This window comes from Maniola hyperantus, chromosome 19 (assembly GCF_902806685.2).
Source record: "Maniola hyperantus chromosome 19, iAphHyp1.2, whole genome shotgun sequence".
Taxonomy (NCBI): domain Eukaryota; kingdom Metazoa; phylum Arthropoda; class Insecta; order Lepidoptera; family Nymphalidae; genus Maniola; species Maniola hyperantus.
The window spans coordinates 4012875-4030708 of record NC_048554.1 but is presented as its reverse complement, the minus strand read 5'-3'; the positions used below and the strand labels follow the sequence as shown (position 1 = coordinate 4030708).

The following is a 17834-nucleotide window of genomic DNA, read 5'->3' as shown; positions in this document are numbered from 1 at the left end:
TTTTATTCAATTAAACTTTTAAAAGTATTTTCGAATCGTCAATCTACCACTGGTTCGGAATGCCTTTCCTACCGAGAAGAACCAGCAAGAAACTCGGCGGTTGCTTTTTTCAAAGATTTGATATACAATATTATGTATAAGAAAAGTATTTGCAGTCCTGCGCGTTGCTGGAACGAGCTGCAGGTCAAATCCACGCTCTTTTATCATTTAGGTAATCTTCAATTGTATAAAATGCTTTTTTCAGGAGCATACTTGATTTTTTAAAGTTGTGTAAAGGCAAGTCCAACATAGTTTGCGGGATTTTGTTATAAAAGGTTATACCCATACCCACAAATGACTATTACTCACACCTCACCCCTAACATTCTATACTAGCGAATAGATTTAATTACTTACTACCCGATGCCCGCGACTTCGTTCGCGTGGATTTAGATTTTTTTTAATCCCGTGGGAACTCTTTGATTTTCCAGAGTATAATCTATCTCCACTCAAAATTTCTTCCAAATCCGTTCAGCCGTTTTTGCGTGATTGAGTACCAAACATCCACACTTTCACATTTATAATATTACTAGCTGATGCCCGTGACTTCGTCCGCGTGGATTTACATTTTTCGAAATCCCGCGGGAACTGTTTGATTTTCCGGGATAAAAAGTAGCCTAAGCCAAATTTTAATTAAATAATGCTGTAACCTTACCTCAACAACCTGTTTCTCTCCATAAACACACAAATCAGCTACAACCAAGTCATAGTTGCCAGGGGCTGGCACCAAAGCGGTCACACTTCCACCTTCGATGGACGCTGTTACCCCTTTAGGAGTCTCTACAGAGTATTTGCCGCTGCCTCCTGTTATTTTTGCTATATTTGACACAGTTTCGCCTTCCCAGGCTATATTAACCTATAAAAGATATTTTTTTTATTACATTACATTTCACCCAAGCTTACAGGCTTTCCTAGTGTAGGCTTACAGGCCACACTAGGAATGCCCATACAGGCTTTCCTAGCCTAGGGGCCAGTGCCTTCCCTAAAAAGAGGTAAAGTTTGTGAGGTTGGATGTTGGGGTAATTTCCGGATATGTTTTCTTATTGAACCAACAACCGAATCATACAAATTATTAAATCCTAGTTGCTATGTTATTATATAATTCAAATTGTAGGCGGCTACAGCATGCAAATTTAGACGGATAAATCGTGCGGAAGAACTTAGAACTAACAGTTTATAGGTTAAAAAAAAAATTAAGTGTACGAAAACATAAATTCAAAAAATTAATGATTGCTTGACATCTCCTATTTGAGAGTCAAGTGCTTTGACATTTTTTTTTAAATTCTCCAATTTATTACAAAACAAATTAATGCTAATATCCCTTGCTGTGAATTCACTATATAGACTGCTTAGCCTAGGTATGAGGGAATGATGATGATGATGATAACATAAATATTTTAAAATACATATCAAAAATTGCGGAACCGGCAGGACTCGAACCTGCGTCTTCTGGGTTTCGCGCCCGACGCCTTGACCGCTAGGCTACGGTTTCGCTTACTGCCAGTGACGATTGTGATATGTATGTTCACTCAATACTAAAGCGACTGTTAATGCCATCTAGTAGCGACACTTTGCAGTTATCGAACTACTTTCAAAGGCCCATATTACAATGCAGCTCTTTGAACGAGAAATGACATATTTAGTAAAAAAAACGGCCAAGTGCGAGTCAGGCTCGCGCAACAAGGGTTCCGTACTACAGTCGTAATTTTTCGACATTTTGCACGATAATTCAAAAATTATGATGCATAAAAATAAATAAAAATCTGTTTTAGAATGCACAGGTGAAGACCTTTCATATAATACCCCACTTGATATAGTTATCTTACTTTGAAAATTGAAAACACTAATTATTATTAGTTCATGACCACAATTTAATTCTTTTTTTGTGTGATGTAACCACAAATTCAGATTTTTCCCCGAATGTCAGCTATAAGATCTACCTACTTGCCAAATTACATGATATAGGTCAACGGGAAGTACCCTGTAGGTTTCTTGACAGACAGACAGACAGACAGACAGACAACAAAGTGATCCTATAAGGATTCCGTTTTTCCTTTTGAGGTACGGAACCCTAAAAATTTTAAAAATATAGATGATAACATACTTTTAAGGGGTCACATTTCAACGGCGCCACAACTTTAGCCTGAATACTGGCAGTAGCATCAGGTATGCTCGCCTTTAGTGATCCGCTCCATCCTACGGCATTCTCAGTTGCCGTCAACAGCTAGAAACACAAAAAAAAAATATTATAAGTCCCTGAAAATTCTATTGCGCTGGACCCATGTCTCAAATTAACATCGAAATGACGTCATTTTAACGTCAGCCGAAATAAAAATATACCATCAGCTCGAAACTTCATTCTAGTGCTGACGTCACAAGGCGGCCACGCGTATTAGCAATTTGCGGGACTTATAGTTATTAATTCGAAAAGTAAGTAGATTCTATTCGGAAATGCCAAGGGCAAAGAAACTTACTTTTTTTCTAATCAAAATGAAATGTAAGCAATGTACTAAAACACAATCCTAAGATAATAAGTCCTATAGACAAAATTATCTATACAGGAGTTATTGTTGTAAACACAATCCGATACCAATAACCATTTGCCTCATTTTGTACTTTTAGTGATTTAGTATTTTTCAACCCCGCAATATATAGCGTACAAAACTCGGGTCAATGGTCAGCCTACGACGTGGCATTGACTCCGGATGGCCTACTTACGCAACGTCAATCAGATGTTTTATTTGCAATATATCGCGAACTTTCATCGTTCAATACAAACCACATACATATATACACAAAAAAAAACTTACTTGAAAATACTTATCAGGTACAGGAACTTTAGCAAATTCAGGGTTAGTCTCAACGAACAGCCTGTCAGTGGATCTATACTCTATTCCAACGTGGTAAGGTTGAACTTCCCATGACACCCTGGGTCCTTCTTCATCTAATAGTTCTCGGCCAATCGCGTCTAGTAGAGTCACTTTTACTGATACTTCTTGATGTGGACGTATCCATAACCTATGGAAAAAAACAATAATTTGATAGCTAATGAAAGAATTTGAAACTTTTATCATTTCTTTGGAATGATATGATAACTATAGTACTATTGTATAGTATATATATAACTATATACTATATAGTACTATATATACTATAGTAGTATGATAACTAACTATATCCACAGAAAGAAGTTAGTATAGCGCTCTCTCAGTTACGTAATCCCATACAAATGACAGAGACAAAAATCTCAGTGGGCGTTAACCATTTTGAGTCACTAACTAATCACAAACATGTTTTCAAAAACATTCAAAACAAGCGAAGTCACAAGAAATTAACAATGAAATTTTACCTTTTATCCTATCTATTTTAACTATATTTATCTATTTTAACCTTTTCAAACGTGCTGTAGTCACCGGGCGTTGCGCGGGGTTAAGATCGCTGCTAGGCTACTTAACCGAAAAATAGACAAAATCCTATTCTACTTGTTTAGTTGCACACTAAATTTTAACTTGCAACTGATTAGTAAACTAGCTTATGCTTGCGTGGACTACCTACACAAATTTCAAACCCCTATTTCACCCCCTTAGGGGTTGAATTTTCAAAAATCCTTTCTTAGCGGATGCCCACGTTATAATAGCTATCTGCGCGGTCTTAAATAAATTTCAGCCCGATCCGTCCAGTAGTTTGAGCTGTGCGTTGATAGATCAGTCAGTCAGACAGTCACCTTTTCCTTTTTTTATATTTAAGATTCACTGTTTACATGCATTATGTCACTTAAAATTTAGTTAAAATTTAGTTAACTACTTAACAACTTAACGCGTGTAAATTAGGCTATAGAGAGACGACTCGCCAATTGTCTCGTAAGTTTAAGGTTAAATTTCCAAGTTAGACAAAAGTTAGATTAGGTTACCTGGGTCCACCAGAGCAGTTTCCGGGAGTTTCGGGCGGCTCCAAGCGTATGCGAGTCACGTGCGGCGCGCAAGACACCTCCAACTCCACCGACTCGCGCTCTTCATCCGTGAACGATACTACCTCTAGACGCGCATCGCCTTTCTGTCCAAGAGAAACACAATACACAGTTCTTGCAATTCACGAAGGCTACTGAACTTTACTTGTGGTAACGTCGTTTACATGATCATTTACAATTCGAACGCGAGTCGCGGTCTTAAATAAATTTAAATCGTGTATCAATGGTACTGATTCTGAGCACAACCTAATTTTAGAGTATTCGCATGCTCTTCTTACTAATGTAATATGAAAAGGACAGACACAGTTTGACAGTTCTAAATTTAATTTTTATGTTAAAACCCGTGATATTAGCGCGCAGTCGCGAACCTACTGTTTAAATTTGTATTGCGCACTAAAATTTAGAGTCTTTAAAAGTGAAAATCATGTTCCGTTCCTTTTTTAGCATTGTTAAAAAGAAAAGGATGCAGATACTCTAAATTTAGTTTAGAGAAAAATAACGGAATCGGTGCCATTTTCTTTTTTTAAAAGATTTTTTAAACCTTTGCATTAAAACCGCTAAACTAAATATTTATCGATAAAACTAGATGATGCCCGCGACTTCGTCCGCGTGGATTTAGGTTTCTGAAATTCCCAACTGTTGGGCCGTGAAAAGTTAGCAGACAGACAGACATTTTCGCATTTATAATATTAGTATGGATAAAAGCTTACCCTCCGACACTTGAGCGTGAACAGCTGTGCATCGGGATATCTATAAGGTGCCAGTCCATCCCGATTGGTCAGTTCAGCCACGCGCGGTTCACTGGACTGGGGTTCTAAAGCCTCCCCTTCCGCTATCACCTGGAACAAGCTTATGTTTTACAAAACGGAAGTATAACACGATCGCTTGAATAACTGGACGGTCACCAGCCCAAGCGAACAAAATTTTTCACGGTCTTGGAACCAAATAAATCAACGCCACCTCTTAGATACTAATGAATGACCCGTTTGAAATCCAGACGTCACTGAGGTTGCATTGATTCTAAAGCACCACTGAGTCGGTGCCAGTAAGTAATATATAAGTCAATGATGGGCACCTAAAAATCAAGTCTAAGGCTGAGATCTATAGAGCGTAGTTTAACTTTGCTTAGACTTAAGACACTGTTAAAATAAGACAGCGTTATATCGCTGGCATAAATCTGTCTTGTTTTAACTGAAACTTAAGTCTGAGCTAAGTTAATGTACGGTCTATAGATATCAGCCTTAGTCCAAGGTGTTTGGAACTGATAAAGATTTATAAGAAAGAACTGCCTCGTTGGTCTAGTTGTTAGCAATTTTGACTGCAGATGATGAGGTTCTGGGTTCGATTCCCGGGATGGGCCAAAAATATTACGTAAAGCCGTCGGTTCTGCGCCTGATCTCTTTCCAGTCGTGTCCGATTTTCGTCCCATCGGGCTATGAGGCTGAGTGCGTGCATACACTAATTGTGCACTATAATATCTCCCGCGCAGTTGGCTAATCTCCATGGACGTTTGGCCGAAATTCGGTCGGGAGGACATTATTGGTGTAATAAGTAATAAAAGATCAATAGATGGGGGGGGGGGGAGTTTGTAATATTATATTGCACCTAATAAATAAATGGTGGTCGGTGTAGACCAAACCGACCAAAGCCGCAGCCTGTTGCGGCCACAGTAACGTGGGTGCGGCGCGTACGGCGATCCGTGCGGTGTCGCCCATCCTACCACGCGATACCCTTATTGTGGATATACCACGTGAACTCCATAAACATTGAATACCGCGTCAACCAAATTGTCCAAGATGGCCGCCGACAGTAGTTAGAACCAGTAGAAACCGCTTCAAACCGAATAAATCTAGAAAGTACCATTTTCGACCCCTGCAAGTGTAGTAACTGTAGCTGTCAAAAATAATAATTACCGGTAAAGAAGCTCCGACCAAAGCCGCAGCCTGTTGCGGCCACAGTAACGTGGGTGCGGCGCGTACGGCGATCCGTGCGGTGTCGCCCATCCTACCACGCGATGCCCTTATTGTGGATATACCACGTGAACTCCATAAACATTGAATAACACGTCAAGCAAATTGTCCAAGATGGCCGCCGACAGTAGTAAGAACCAGTAGAAACCGCTTCAAACCGAATAATTCTAGAAACTACCATTTTCGACCCTTTCAAGTGTAGTACCTGTAGCTGTCAAAAATAATAATTACCGGTAAAGAAGCTCCGACCAAAGCCGCAGCCTGTTGCGGCCACAGTAACGTGGGTGCGGCACGTACGGCGATCCGTGCGGTGTCGCCCATCCTACCGCGCGATACCCTTATTGTGGATATACCACGTGTGCTCCAAAAACATTGAATTACACAGCATGCTCCATCTGGAATGAACACCATTATGGTCATTATGGCACACCTTTTTCACCAGTTTCAATTTAATCAAATAAAAGAAATCTTTAACATTTTGGTTTTTTTTTTTAAATTTCTTGCTGGCAAGTGATGATGTAGCCTATATAAGATGGAGTGCGCTTGCATAGACGATGCCTATTCACTCTTGACTTGAGGGTACCCATACTTTATTTTTATATTATACTAGCTGAACCGCCCCGGCTTCGCTCGGGTGGAGTTTAGAATATTGATGGGGGAGGTTGAATTAAATTTTTCTCTCCGTAAGTACCTTCCTCGTACTTCAAGGAATATTATAAAATAAGAATTAACGAAATCGGTTCAGCGGTTCTCGAGATTTGCGATAACCAACACAATATTTGGTGATTCATTTTTATATTATAGATTAGAACGGACATATAGCCCAATTAGACTAATTAAATTACTAGCTAACATAAATATAATTACAATAAATTGAAATTGAATTAAATTAAAATGACAATATTATAATTCTTTAACCTTATTAGGGTTCCGTACCTCAAAAGGAAAAACGGAACCCTTATAGGATAACTTTGTTGTGTCTGTCTGTCAAGAAACCTACAGGATACTTCCCGTTGACCTAGAATCATGAAATTTGGCAGGTAGGTAGATCTTATAGCTGACATTCGGGGAAAAATCTGAAAACCGTGAATTTAGGGTTAGATCACACAAAAAATATTAAATTGTAGTCATGAACTAATAATTAGTATTTTCAACTTTCGAAGTGAGTGACTATATCAATTTTTATTTATTTTTATGCATCATAGTTTATGAATTATCGTTAAAAATGTCGAAAAAATACGACTGTATTACGGAACCCTCATTGCGCGAGCCTGACTCGCACTTGGCCGGTTTTTATTGTAATTCTTTGACCACAACTTACCCATAGGCTGTAACCAAGGAGCTGCCGTCACATTTTGAGGTTCGGGACCCTCCAACAAGGACACAGTAAACGAACCGCAGTTACATCTAAAATAAAATGGATGGTCAATGCAATTAAATAGCTTTAAAACTTACAAACCCTTTCATTTGATTTCACACATACAGTGCGACAAGACTGTCTTGGCACTTGAATGACATTGACAGGGGGCGCTGTTGGAGAACAAAGGTTTGGAATATTCAAACAAGAACAAAGGCGACACTTGACGGCAACGTTAGTTCCAATTTTCGCCACGCGCCAAGATAGCCTTGTCGAACTATATAGTCATAATAATGGTTTGTCCGCTGGAATGTGGGTAAAGTGCTATATTATGCGCACTCACTCGCCATATTTGCTCTATGTGTCAACTGTCATGTCAAAAGTACGGTTTGCTCTATGTGTCAACTGTCATTTACGAATTTGTGTTGTACAGTGCGACAAGCCTATCTTGGCGCGTTCACGGTTGGGCCGTGAAAAGCTAGCAGACAGACACACTTTCGCATTTATAATGGATGGATGGATAATAGCCGAATGCTTACGAGTGAAAGTTATAGAGATCCCCTGTAGATGGGTTGGTGGCAGTGAGCGCTATATGCAACTGGTGCGGGCGGCCCACGCGAGCGACGCCAGAACTCGACACTTGTATTAAGTCTGGTACTGCCGACCATACTCTGAAAAGATATAGTAAAAAGGTATCAGAGTTTCTTGCCGGCTCTTCTCAGTAGATTCTTCTTTCCGAACCAGTGCAAGTTGTGTATCCTTATATCATAGGATCCAGATTTTGGCATCATTATCATCATCATCATCAACTGATAGACGTCCACTGCTGGACATAAGTTTTTTGTAGGGACTTCCACACGCCACGGTCTTAGCGCCGCCTGAATCCAGCGGCGCCCTCCGACACGTCTGATGTCGTCTGTCCACCTAGTGGCGGGTCTTTAAACACTGCGCTTTTGACCTACATTAATTTTTATTTTATAAGATTACAACGTCACCATGGGGGGGGGGGGGAGTCCACGTCCGGGTGACGTTAGAAATCGGGAACTCGGTGTATTATATATATATATATATATATATATAATAAGGTTGAATTATGTAGTCCTACGAGATAGGGAGCATTTACTCGCTATTTATAGTTTTTTTTTTTAAAGATATAGTTCTACTTTTCAGCCAACCTCGCAAATGTGTTGATATTTCATTCTCAGAAGATACACTTCTATAACCAAGATATACTCCGATAACTTCCAACTGACTCACATCACAAACTGTGAGGGAGAGGGTATTATGCCCTATCTCGCTTTCTTATCACGTCACCGGTTCTTTGGTAAAGTAACGTAAGCACACTTACAAGTGTGAATGAGAGCAAGCCATGTTCTGTCTCACTCTACAACATACCTGCCAATCGCACGAATGTGTGGATATCTCGGGAGATGTACTCGAACTTCCAACTGGCCCACGTCACCAACTGTGAGGATGCCCGTAGGTGCGAGTGAGAGGGTATTATGCCCTATCTCGCTTTCCGACCACGTCACAGGTTCGTCACCACCACCTCGATGATGAAGTTGTACGTCTCTGGAAGAAATTCATCATCATCATCATCATCTCAACCTATCCCCGTCCCACTACTGAGGATATGGATCCTCCTCTCAGATTGAGAAGGGCTATGATCTGCTATGCTGGCCAAGTTCGGATTCGTAGACTACACACTCCTTTAAGAAAATTATGGAGTACTCAGGCATGCAGATTTCCTCACGATGTTTTCCTACACTGTTGTGAAAGAAATTATACAATGTTAAATATTACACTAAGGTTTCCAAAGTCAAAAAATATCTAAGTGTTCAATCTAATTTTTTAAATTAGTATTTAAATTATTCTGGAAGTACAAAAGTACAAAATGAATGTACATACTGTATAGCGTCGGTCCATGCCACAAAAAGCTCTGGAGGCACCACTTCTAAGGGTTCAATCACTACTGCAGATTCTTGCCCTTCTATCTACAAAACAACATAAAAAGTTCAAACAAGTCCATAAGTCATCATCATCATCAACCGATACACGTCCAATGCTGGACATAGGTCTCTTGTAGGGACTTCCACACGCCATTGCGCCAAATAGTTGAATAAAAATATTTTATATTCAATTAAACTTTTATAAGCACTTGAATCGTCAAATGCATCTACCACTGGTTCGAAACGCCTTTCCTAGCGAGAAGAACCAGCAAGAAACTCGACTGATGCTCTATTCAAAGATTAGTATGGATATAGAAGCTTAGTACAAACCTTTCTCATCAAAGCCCTGCCAGCGATGGAATACAATACCGCAGTGACGGTGAACTCCCCAGCGTTCTGAGCCACCGCGTCCGTTATGGTTCCATTCTCATTTGACATCAGCAAGTCTACGTTGGCATCGCCGTTTACTGTTAACCTAAAATAAATATTTATTACTAGCTGACGCCCGCGACATGGTCCGCGTGGATTTAGGTCCTTTTAAAAATCCAGTGGTATTAGTCCCGCAAGTTGCTAATGCGCGTGGCAGCCATTTTAGTGACGTCAGCACTAGACTGAAGTTTCGAGCGGATGGTATATTTTTATTTCGGCTGACGTCAAAATGACGTCATTTCGATGTTAATGACACTGGTTCCAGCGCAATAGCAATAGGGACTTAAAACTTTAGTTACACAGGTAAATCTGTCAATTTAGGAGACATCTCTTAATATATATAATACTTAGGCATCCGATTTAGGCGACTCCTAGGTTTAGTGAAAACTGCTATTATACTTTTAAAACTTTTATACCTTATCAACATCTCCTGTCCAGCTGTCAACGCATGACCCGCCTCGTCGTACACAACACAATGTATATTAAACAGCTCTCCATACACTATAAGGTTGGATGGTCTTATTATCACTCTTATGGAGTGAGGTTCCACCACAGTCAACGTTGCCTTGGAAACTTCAGTAATGCCAGACATTAGGTACAGGTGTGATGTTCCAATATGTGTGCCTCGGACCAAGCTTATGTTGTCTTCGAGGGTTGCGATTCCAGTGTCATCTACTTTCATGGTGTATAGTGTTTCTTCTACATCTTGTATTGTTAGACGGCCGGCTCGCACTCTTACGACTCTGTGAGAAAGAGATCAATATCTTTAGAATTTTTTTTTTTTTTTTTTTCTCTTTATTTGGAAGCTTAGTCACTTTAGAAATATTTAGAAACTAGCTTATGCTCGCGACTTCGTCCGCGTGGACTACACAAATTTCAAACCCCTATTACCCCCCCTTAGGGGTTGAATTTTCAAAAATCCTTTCTTAGTGGATGCCTACGTCATAATAGCTATCTGCATGCCAAATTTCAGCCCGATCCGTCCAGTAGTTTGAGCTGTGTGTTGATAGCAGTCAATCAGTCAGTCTGTCAGTCCGTCATCTTTTCCTTCTATATATTTAGATATTGTAAATCTGTTATTGTATGAGTATTGATACCTTCAGTAAAAAAGGCAAAACCTAAATTTTTACACTTTTCAGGAGAGGCAAAAAATAACTCTTAAGGTGGATCCATACTTGCGCACACGCACGAACCATGCATACAACGCGCATAGAACACCTACTACGGACGCATCATTGTCGTATACGCGTATGCGTGTGAGAGATTTTGTATAAAGAAGAGAAGTTAAGACAGTGGGCTTTAATAGTGATGATAAATTAAATCCAATGATTACTAATGAAAGTTATCATTTATCAATTATTTGTCAGGTAAGGCCAAATACTAAGTAATTAAAAATCAAGCAAAGCATCTGCTGTATTATTTCAAAGTAAGAATCCTAATCATCTAAACAGGCTTCTATAATAATTAGAAGCTAACAACCTAGTGTTTACTTTTATCTCAATGTATAAAATAAATAGCACAAGAGGGTAGGTGATAAATACAGAAGTAAAACCAACCAAGTCGAATAATAACTGAATTGTATTTGTTCAGCATTGATCTATTTATATTAAAATGAATCTACCACCCATTTCGCTAAGGTGTTTAGTCATGGAGAAGAAAGGGCAAAGAAACTCCATAACACACATCTTTTAAAACATTAGAACGTTGAGTAAAGTATTAGGTACATATTTGGTACACAGTTACAACAGATAACCTATAAAAGGCAAATGATTACATTACATTATAATAAAATATAAGAATACTTAACTTCAGTAAGGTCCGCTGTGTTTGCTCTGGGCTGTCGATACAAGGCTGTCCCTTCTCTGTCGAGGTAGGGTACTTTTATAACACTGCCATCGCAAACAAGGCGGATGTCGACTATCACATGATCTTTATAATCATTATTTATTTTAGGTTTGTTGACAAAAGGCATGTTGATACACCCAATTTACAATAATAAAATCAGTGACATTGATGGTCCACGTATTAATAATTTACCATAATAATAATCGACTTAAATTGACAGTTTACACAACATTATTATTTCACATAATAGCTATTGCCAACTGTATGTTGACAATAGCTTAGTATAATGTCACTCTTAGTACATTGACAGTATTTAATTTACAATGAATAATTAGTTACCAGTATTGACAATTCACATAATATTATTTATCGTATTGTCACATTCCTAAATATTAAATTAAACAACATACAAGAAAAGATACTATTCAAATCATACCCTTTCCGTACATTGACAGTATTTAATTTACAATGAATAATTAGTTACCAGTATTGACAATTCACATAATATCATTTATCGTATTGTCACATTCCTAAATATTAAATTAAACAACATACAAGAAAAGATACCATTTAAACCACACTCTTTCCGTACATTGATATTAAATCCGGAAACGGAATAACGATTCTGTTTTAAATATCACAACAAATACTTATTTAAGACTCCCAAGTTTATGATTAGATGAATTTTAGCATAATAATTATGTATCCAATTCTATCGTAATATAACACGTGCGTAGTACTCACTCCCAAAAACTCACGAACATGTGCGCTCCGTGACTTGTACAACATGCATGCGAACCGACACATTACATTCTTATGAAGCACATTAATAACTTTCACAGCTGATATCATAACTTTTTTGTAAAAGATGTTACTTTCAACTATGTAAATTTGAAGAAGAATAAATAAATTATTAAAAACTTTGAATACAATACATCATTATGAGTCATGTTTTATGCCTTTCCTGAAAAGTGTTGAATTTGAGTTGTTCTCTTTTTTACTGGTTATTGTATTGTTAACTGAATAATGCCTAAGAAATGCTATTTTAATCGCTATATAAGTTTAGATAAGCTAGTCAAAATATACTTTTGGCAAATTCATTATATTGTATTTTACTTTTTTTATTCTTTGAAACAAGAGTGAATAGGCATCTTCTAGGTTAACGCGTTCCATCTTAGGCTACATCATCACTTTCAATCAGGTGTAATTGTGGTCAAGTGTTTGCCTATAATGAATTTAAAAAAAAACATGTTAGTTCTCTTTTCGGGAACTACTATAATACCATAGAACAAATTACATACTAGGCTATGCATAGGGTTGCCAACCGTACTCTAAAATAGAGTATTTTACTCTATATCATGTAGGCGTACTCTATATAGTCTATAACGCTAAAAGAGTATGCTAAAATACTCTTTTTTACACAATGTTTACTATACTAGTGCCAGTTATGTAATATTATGCAAACCCAATATCATAACCAAAGAGTCGACTATTTATCGATATAACTATTTACTGTTAATATGTTAGTGTCCCCAATTCGGACGTTTCTGAACGCAGCCACTAATGTCATTATGTCAATGTTATGTCACAAGATGTTTTGAGTAACCGCGTATGAGATAGCGATAGCACGACGTAACGATGAATAACACGACAATTATTATCATTGTTTAGTAGTCAATATTGTGATCGGTTAGATCAACAATATTTGTATTAAACGTTTTTTATGTGAAAACAAGTAAATAACTCATATAGAATTACGATACAATTACGCCACGAATTCTCAAAGTTTGTTTTGCAACTTCTTGTATGTATTCTAGAAAAAAACCAGTTACACGATAAGGGACAAAAAATAGGTTAGCTGCGTCTCTGTTTATCACATTAGTAACTTTATCTGTGCTCTTTTTAGTGCGAATGAGAAAGCAAACGTTCCTGGCTCTACCTTTATTACTCTATCTACGGGTTACGTTAACACGAATTTTTCATTGTGTACCTTTTTTTAAATATAAAATAAATGATACTCTTTTTTGGAAGTCAGTACTCTCTATTTACCTCTTTTGAAATCAGATATACTCTTTTCTTTTAATAAAAGTTGGCAACCCTAGCTATGCATAGCTTGTTTTCCTGAACTTACTTGTAACGTAGTGTGTCTCCGGGTGCAACGTATGCCACAGCTGGTGTCAACACAACACTAGCTACCACTTGCAAGTTGAAGCTGGTGCATATTTTTTCGAGACAAGCGGTCACTTTAGATTCTCCCATAGCTTGTCCATATAACAAGACTGAATGAGACCGTAGACCCCTTGCTTCTAGTTCCGCTACGCCTTTTGGCGCTTCGTAATCTGTGTCGCTCCAACGAACCAACCTATTGGGACAAAACTATTTTAGTATAAGTCCTGCAAATTGCTAATGCGGGTGGCCGCCATTTTAGTGACGTCAGCACTGGACTGAAGTTTCGAGCTGATGGTATATTTTTACTTAATGGACGTCAAATGACGTCATTTCGATGATAATGAGATATGGTTCCAGCGCAATAGCAATTTGCGGGACTTATATTGAGTTACATAATTTCTTTTTTTTTGGAGAATAGACAGCATTTTAAACATGAGAAATGTTTTCTTTTTAGGAGTAAGTAGAGGGAAGCTGATGCTAGAACTAGGTACTGTGCAGTAAATATTACACATAGGCACCTTCAGTTTTGTAGAGCATCATCTCTGTCGTTCAGAGTGACAAGTCAGTATGTGACAGATGTATGAGTATGAGTGACAGAGATGACGCTCTACGAAACCGAAGCAGCCAATTATCTCTTTTCAAAGCTCGATAAATAATATTGATCTTAAGAATCTGCATTAGGAACTAGTGGCAGAGTCACAGACATAGCATAAGAGACACTAGTTGTCCTACATGAAATAGATGAATTTTTGATTTGATTTGATTTGATATTTACTGCCAGGTCCTGTACAACAATACTCCAATGAACAAAATCAAAATTACATAGGGCCCAGATAGAATAAATTGAAAAAATATACAAGTAGAAAAGTACTTTATAGGCAAAGAGTACTGTTAAATCTCAAATATTATTATATATTACAGAGATAGCATCGCTATGCTTGCATTTTAGATTCGTGCGAATGGGACATAAATAGGGGATATTTGGATTTCACTCTTCCTTTACGCAATTCCATTTATGTCTGTTTCCTTCCTACATCCTGACTCCTACGCTGAAGTATGAGTTAGTGCTAATAGTACAATATATTATTTTTCAACTTACGTGACTAGTGGGTCTTCTCCATAAGTGCTCCCCACATTTTCAATAGTCCAAGTGAAACTTACTCCTTCCAAAGTAGAAAATGTGTTACCTAAAAGTAATAAAAACGTTAACAATCCATACCAATATTATAAATGCAAGAGAGTCTATCAGTCCTTTAACCATCTTACCAGTAACTTTTTCACAATTTGGTACAGAGACAGATTGCATCCCAGAGTTGATATATATACTACTTTAACTCTCGAAAACAATGAGTTTCCACAGGATTTTTAAACAACAGACAAAGAAAAGAAAGTTTCACACATCATTTAATGATTAAAATGACTTATCTAAATACAAAAAGGAATAGGTGACTGACTGACTGACTGACTGACTGACTGACTGAGTGAATGACTGATCTATCAATGCACGGCTGAAGTTTGGCATGCAGATAGCTATTGTGATGTAGGCATCTGTATAAACTAGTTTAAATATATAAAAGAAAAAGCTGACTGACCGATCTATCAATGCACAGCTCAAACTACTGGACGGATCGGGCTGAAATTTGGCATGCAGATAGTTGTTATGACGTAGGCATCTGCTAAGAAAAGATTTTTAACCCCTAAGCAGGTAAAATAGGGATTTTGTAAAAATTTGTGTAGACCATGTGGACAAAGTCGTGGGCATTAGCTAGTACAAATTATAAATTCAGCTATCCTAAATTGTCTGCAGAGGATGCTTAGTGACTTCAGTCACATTGCTAGGAAAAATGTGACCAGCATCAAGAAACTTATGATCACTGCCAAGATTGGAGGAAAGAGACCACACAAACAAGCTCAGAGATAAAGACAAAAGTAATGATTTGCTAGCCATCTAGGAGTACATACCTTGATCATCATTTGCCACTACTTCAAAGGCCTCTGGTGCTTCTTCCAAGTAAAGCTTCCACGTTGTACCCATGATTTTCAAAGAACTTATCTTGTCTATATCAACATCCCCACGTAAGATCTGAAAACCATTATCCAGAAATCTACTATGATATACCCAATTTGTTTGTTAGTAAAAAAATTATAGTGAGAAATGTATTCATTACATGAGTTTTTGCAATTTGGCTTTTATTTGTGCCAAATTACTACCTCTTTGGTATTATATTTTTCTTTTTTAAAGTATGAAGCCCAAAGGAGGGTTATGTTTTGACCTGTACCTGTGTGTTTACAATGTGTAAAAAGACAGAATGCCTTTAAATAGCTTTATCTTTGTTTAATTTACTTTCATGTGTAACAAATTTTGCCGACTAGTTCTTGTTTATTTTAAAAATGTAAGTTTACTAGCCGAAACTTCAATTCCCGCCAATTTACTAGAACATATCTTACCTCCCCAGTACTGACTTCTTCAGCGAAAATAATCACAGAACCTGGTGGTACACATGTTTTGGACACCGATACTCGCGCTGCTCGAGAACAGTGGCCCCACGTATCGCCATACAAGGCTTCAAGATCTATGATGTCATCTCTCGAAGAACTCCTAAAAACCATAGGATTTATTATTAAAAACCGAAAAATACTTGTATTTTCTATTTTACTGTTACTTATAGCCAGTTACTTACCAACTGTAGCAGCCACCCTCAATGATTTCAAATGTAAAATTCACATTCAAATTTTCAAACCATGGAAGCAAAACTCGCGGCGTGTTTATTTTAGCACAGTCACAAGTTATTATGCAAAAATGCAACGCTATCAAAACAACAAAGGCTTGCCCTAAATACCCCATTGTTGACTAGATTTAATTACATGTGAAAATGAATTTATTTTACTTGAAATAAACGTAACCTAATTCAATTTTTAGCACCGATATTTGATTTCTTTTCGGTACATATGATATGGTACATATTATATTAATCTATGGATTTCTGGACATTTGCTTTTGGTCTCAGCCAAAGAGAATAATATAATCACTACCTACCTACGTTTCTCAGCTTTTAGCGTAGATAGAGTAATAAAGGTAGATGCAGGAACGTTTGCTTTCTCATTCGCACAGATAAAGTTACTAATGTGAATAATATTGTGATAAACAGAGACGCAGCTAACCTATTTTTTGCCCCTTATCGTGTAACTGGTTTTTTTTTCAAAAATACATACAAGAAGTTGCAAAACAAACTTTGAGAATTTGTGGCGTAATTGTATTTCTCATGAGTTACCTATTTAACTACTTGTTTTCACATAGAAAACGTTTAATACAAATAAATGTTGATCGGTTAATACAAATATTGGCTACTAAACAATGGTAATAATTGTCGTGTTATCGCTATCTCATACGCGGTTAAAGTGCTTTTGGTGCTCTTTTTGACAGTTTTTGACATTGAAATTTGTGCCCCCAAGCCAAAAATGACATAACGTTGACAGCATAATGGCATAACCTACCTCTTTGGCATAAACATGATTTTTTTCATAAAGAAATTACAATGAAATGTGCTGATTTTATAAATCTTTTGCTAAATAAAACTTGGTAATTTATAGTTAAATATCTTATTTATTTTCCTTTTTATCTCAGAATAAATACCTTTAGAAGTAGCCCTATTGTGACTTTTACTGTTAGAGCGAGATAGCTAAATACATTTAAGCTCATGCCAAAGAATTTTTATGTAGGTACTACTTCGTAATAAGGATTATTACCTCTTACGTCGGCTCATACCTAGTATCATAACTCTATGGCTCATGCTCATAATAGAACGTTAAGTGAACGTGACAAAATGATTATGATTTGTCCAAGGTTATCACCGTGGCCACTTTTTTTGTTTGTCAAGATGTATTTGTATGTGAGATCTTGACAAACAAAGCTTATGTTGACTCAAGTATTTTAAAGAAATGATTGATTTGTTTTGTGTTTTTTGTTTTTGAAGTTATTCTGCAATCGTGGGTTGCAGTATACTAGGCTACAATAGCCGAAGCGAGCGTAAAATAGATGGAATAACATTTCACGAGTAGTTATACCTTTGCTTGAGCGAGCGGGATTGAGGGGGCCATGCTAGTTGCATA

The 17834-nt window shown here is 37.4% G+C and overlaps 1 protein-coding gene across 1 annotated transcript in view; it reads right to left on the bottom strand.

Moving 5' to 3' along the window:
* Gp210 (nucleoporin 210) overlaps positions 1 to 16650 on the bottom strand; it is a 32541-nt gene extending 15891 nt beyond the window's left edge. Inside the window, exons 1-17 of the mRNA XM_069505005.1 lie at positions 16406 to 16650; positions 16173 to 16323; positions 15687 to 15807; positions 14824 to 14911; positions 13687 to 13917; positions 10127 to 10453; positions 9612 to 9756; positions 9241 to 9326; positions 8728 to 8904; positions 7872 to 8003; positions 7297 to 7382; positions 6207 to 6370; positions 4716 to 4844; positions 3949 to 4091; positions 2849 to 3056; positions 2143 to 2262; positions 694 to 894 (exon numbers count right to left, since the gene is read on the bottom strand). Coding sequence (XP_069361106.1) covers positions 694 to 894; positions 2143 to 2262; positions 2849 to 3056; positions 3949 to 4091; positions 4716 to 4844; positions 6207 to 6370; positions 7297 to 7382; positions 7872 to 8003; positions 8728 to 8904; positions 9241 to 9326; positions 9612 to 9756; positions 10127 to 10453; positions 13687 to 13917; positions 14824 to 14911; positions 15687 to 15807; positions 16173 to 16323; positions 16406 to 16569 — 2673 coding nt within the window. The 5' untranslated portion in view covers positions 16570 to 16650. The remainder of the gene's footprint in view (positions 1 to 693; positions 895 to 2142; positions 2263 to 2848; positions 3057 to 3948; positions 4092 to 4715; positions 4845 to 6206; positions 6371 to 7296; positions 7383 to 7871; positions 8004 to 8727; positions 8905 to 9240; positions 9327 to 9611; positions 9757 to 10126; positions 10454 to 13686; positions 13918 to 14823; positions 14912 to 15686; positions 15808 to 16172; positions 16324 to 16405) is intronic.
* Positions 16651 to 17834: the final 1184 nt, after the last annotated feature.